The sequence below is a fragment of the Bison bison genome, unplaced genomic scaffold, assembly GCF_000754665.1.
Source record: "Bison bison bison isolate TAMUID 2011002044 unplaced genomic scaffold, Bison_UMD1.0 scf7180017864203, whole genome shotgun sequence".
Classification (NCBI taxonomy): Eukaryota; Metazoa; Chordata; class Mammalia; order Artiodactyla; family Bovidae; genus Bison; species Bison bison.
In genome coordinates this window covers 6,554,064-6,555,125 of record NW_011494775.1, presented here as the reverse complement: position 1 = coordinate 6,555,125, position 1,062 = coordinate 6,554,064, and the positions used below count along the sequence as shown (strand labels likewise).

General features: G+C 61.8%; 1 protein-coding gene across 1 annotated transcript in view; it reads left to right on the top strand.

The window, feature by feature from the left end:
• Positions 1-1,062, top strand: part of REEP6 (receptor accessory protein 6) — a 5,660-nt gene that overhangs the window by 3,737 nt on the left and 861 nt on the right. Inside the window, exons 3-6 of the mRNA XM_010844631.1 lie at positions 60-198; positions 369-537; positions 735-817; positions 936-972. Coding sequence (XP_010842933.1) covers positions 60-198; positions 369-537; positions 735-817; positions 936-972 — 428 coding nt within the window. The remainder of the gene's footprint in view (positions 1-59; positions 199-368; positions 538-734; positions 818-935; positions 973-1,062) is intronic.

Below are 1,062 nucleotides of genomic sequence, written 5' to 3'. Positions count from 1 at the left end.
GGGTGTGGCGCGCCGAGGCACTCTCTGGGCAGCCTCTGACCCTGCCATGCCTCTCCCAGGATCAAAGCTATCGAGAGCCCAAGCAAAGAGGACGACACTGTGTGGCTCACATACTGGGTGGTGTACGGCCTGTTCGGGCTAGCCGAATTCTTCAGCGATCTACTCCTGTCCTGGTTCCCTTTCTACTACGCGGGCAAGGTTGGTACCACCCGGGAAACACCACTCTATCTTGGGAGCGGGTACCCAAAGGGGTGTCTGATGGGGGAAGCCAGGTCCATCACTAAGAGTGTCTGATGGGGGAGGCCAGGCCCATCCCTAAGGGTGTCTGATGGAGGAGGCCCAGTGTGACTCCTGACCTCTGCCTATAGTGCGCCTTCCTGTTGTTCTGCATGGCTCCCGGCCCCTGGAACGGAGCTCATATGCTGTACCATCGCATCATACGTCCTCTGTTTCTAAAGCATCACGAGGCCGTGGACAGCATCGTGAGCGACATCAGCGGGCGGGCCCTGGACGTGGCAGCCGGAATGACGAAGGACGGTGCGTGCATGCAGGGCGAGTGGTGTCCATATGTCTGATCTCTGTCTCCTGGCTTCCCCCGCCCCACTCAACTTCACTCCTGCCTCCTGTCCTCCTGACTCTGACTGGCCTCCATCTGGCATCCCTGCTGCCTCTGACGAGCACTCCTCCTCCCCATCTCACTGTCCGCCTCTCTCTCCCATGCTCTCGGGAACCAGTCCTGCAGGCCTTGGCCCGCAGCCGGGCTCTCATCACCCCGGCAGCCACAGCAGTGGGCCCCTCACTGCCCTCGGAGTCGACTGTATGTAAGCACCCACCCCTGGAAGGGGGGCGTCCTAGACGTGTGTGAGCGCACATGCATGTGTGTGAGTGCCTGCACCTGCCTCTATCCCAGCCAGGGCTGGCTGCCGGTCCCTCAGGTGGGCCGCATGCTGGTCGTCAGTGGCCTGAGCTCAGGTATTACTGACTGAGCATGGCCTCCGGGCCCTTGGGCTCTCAGCACAGGCAGACCCACCTCACTTACCCCTGGCGTGCTCTCTCCACAGC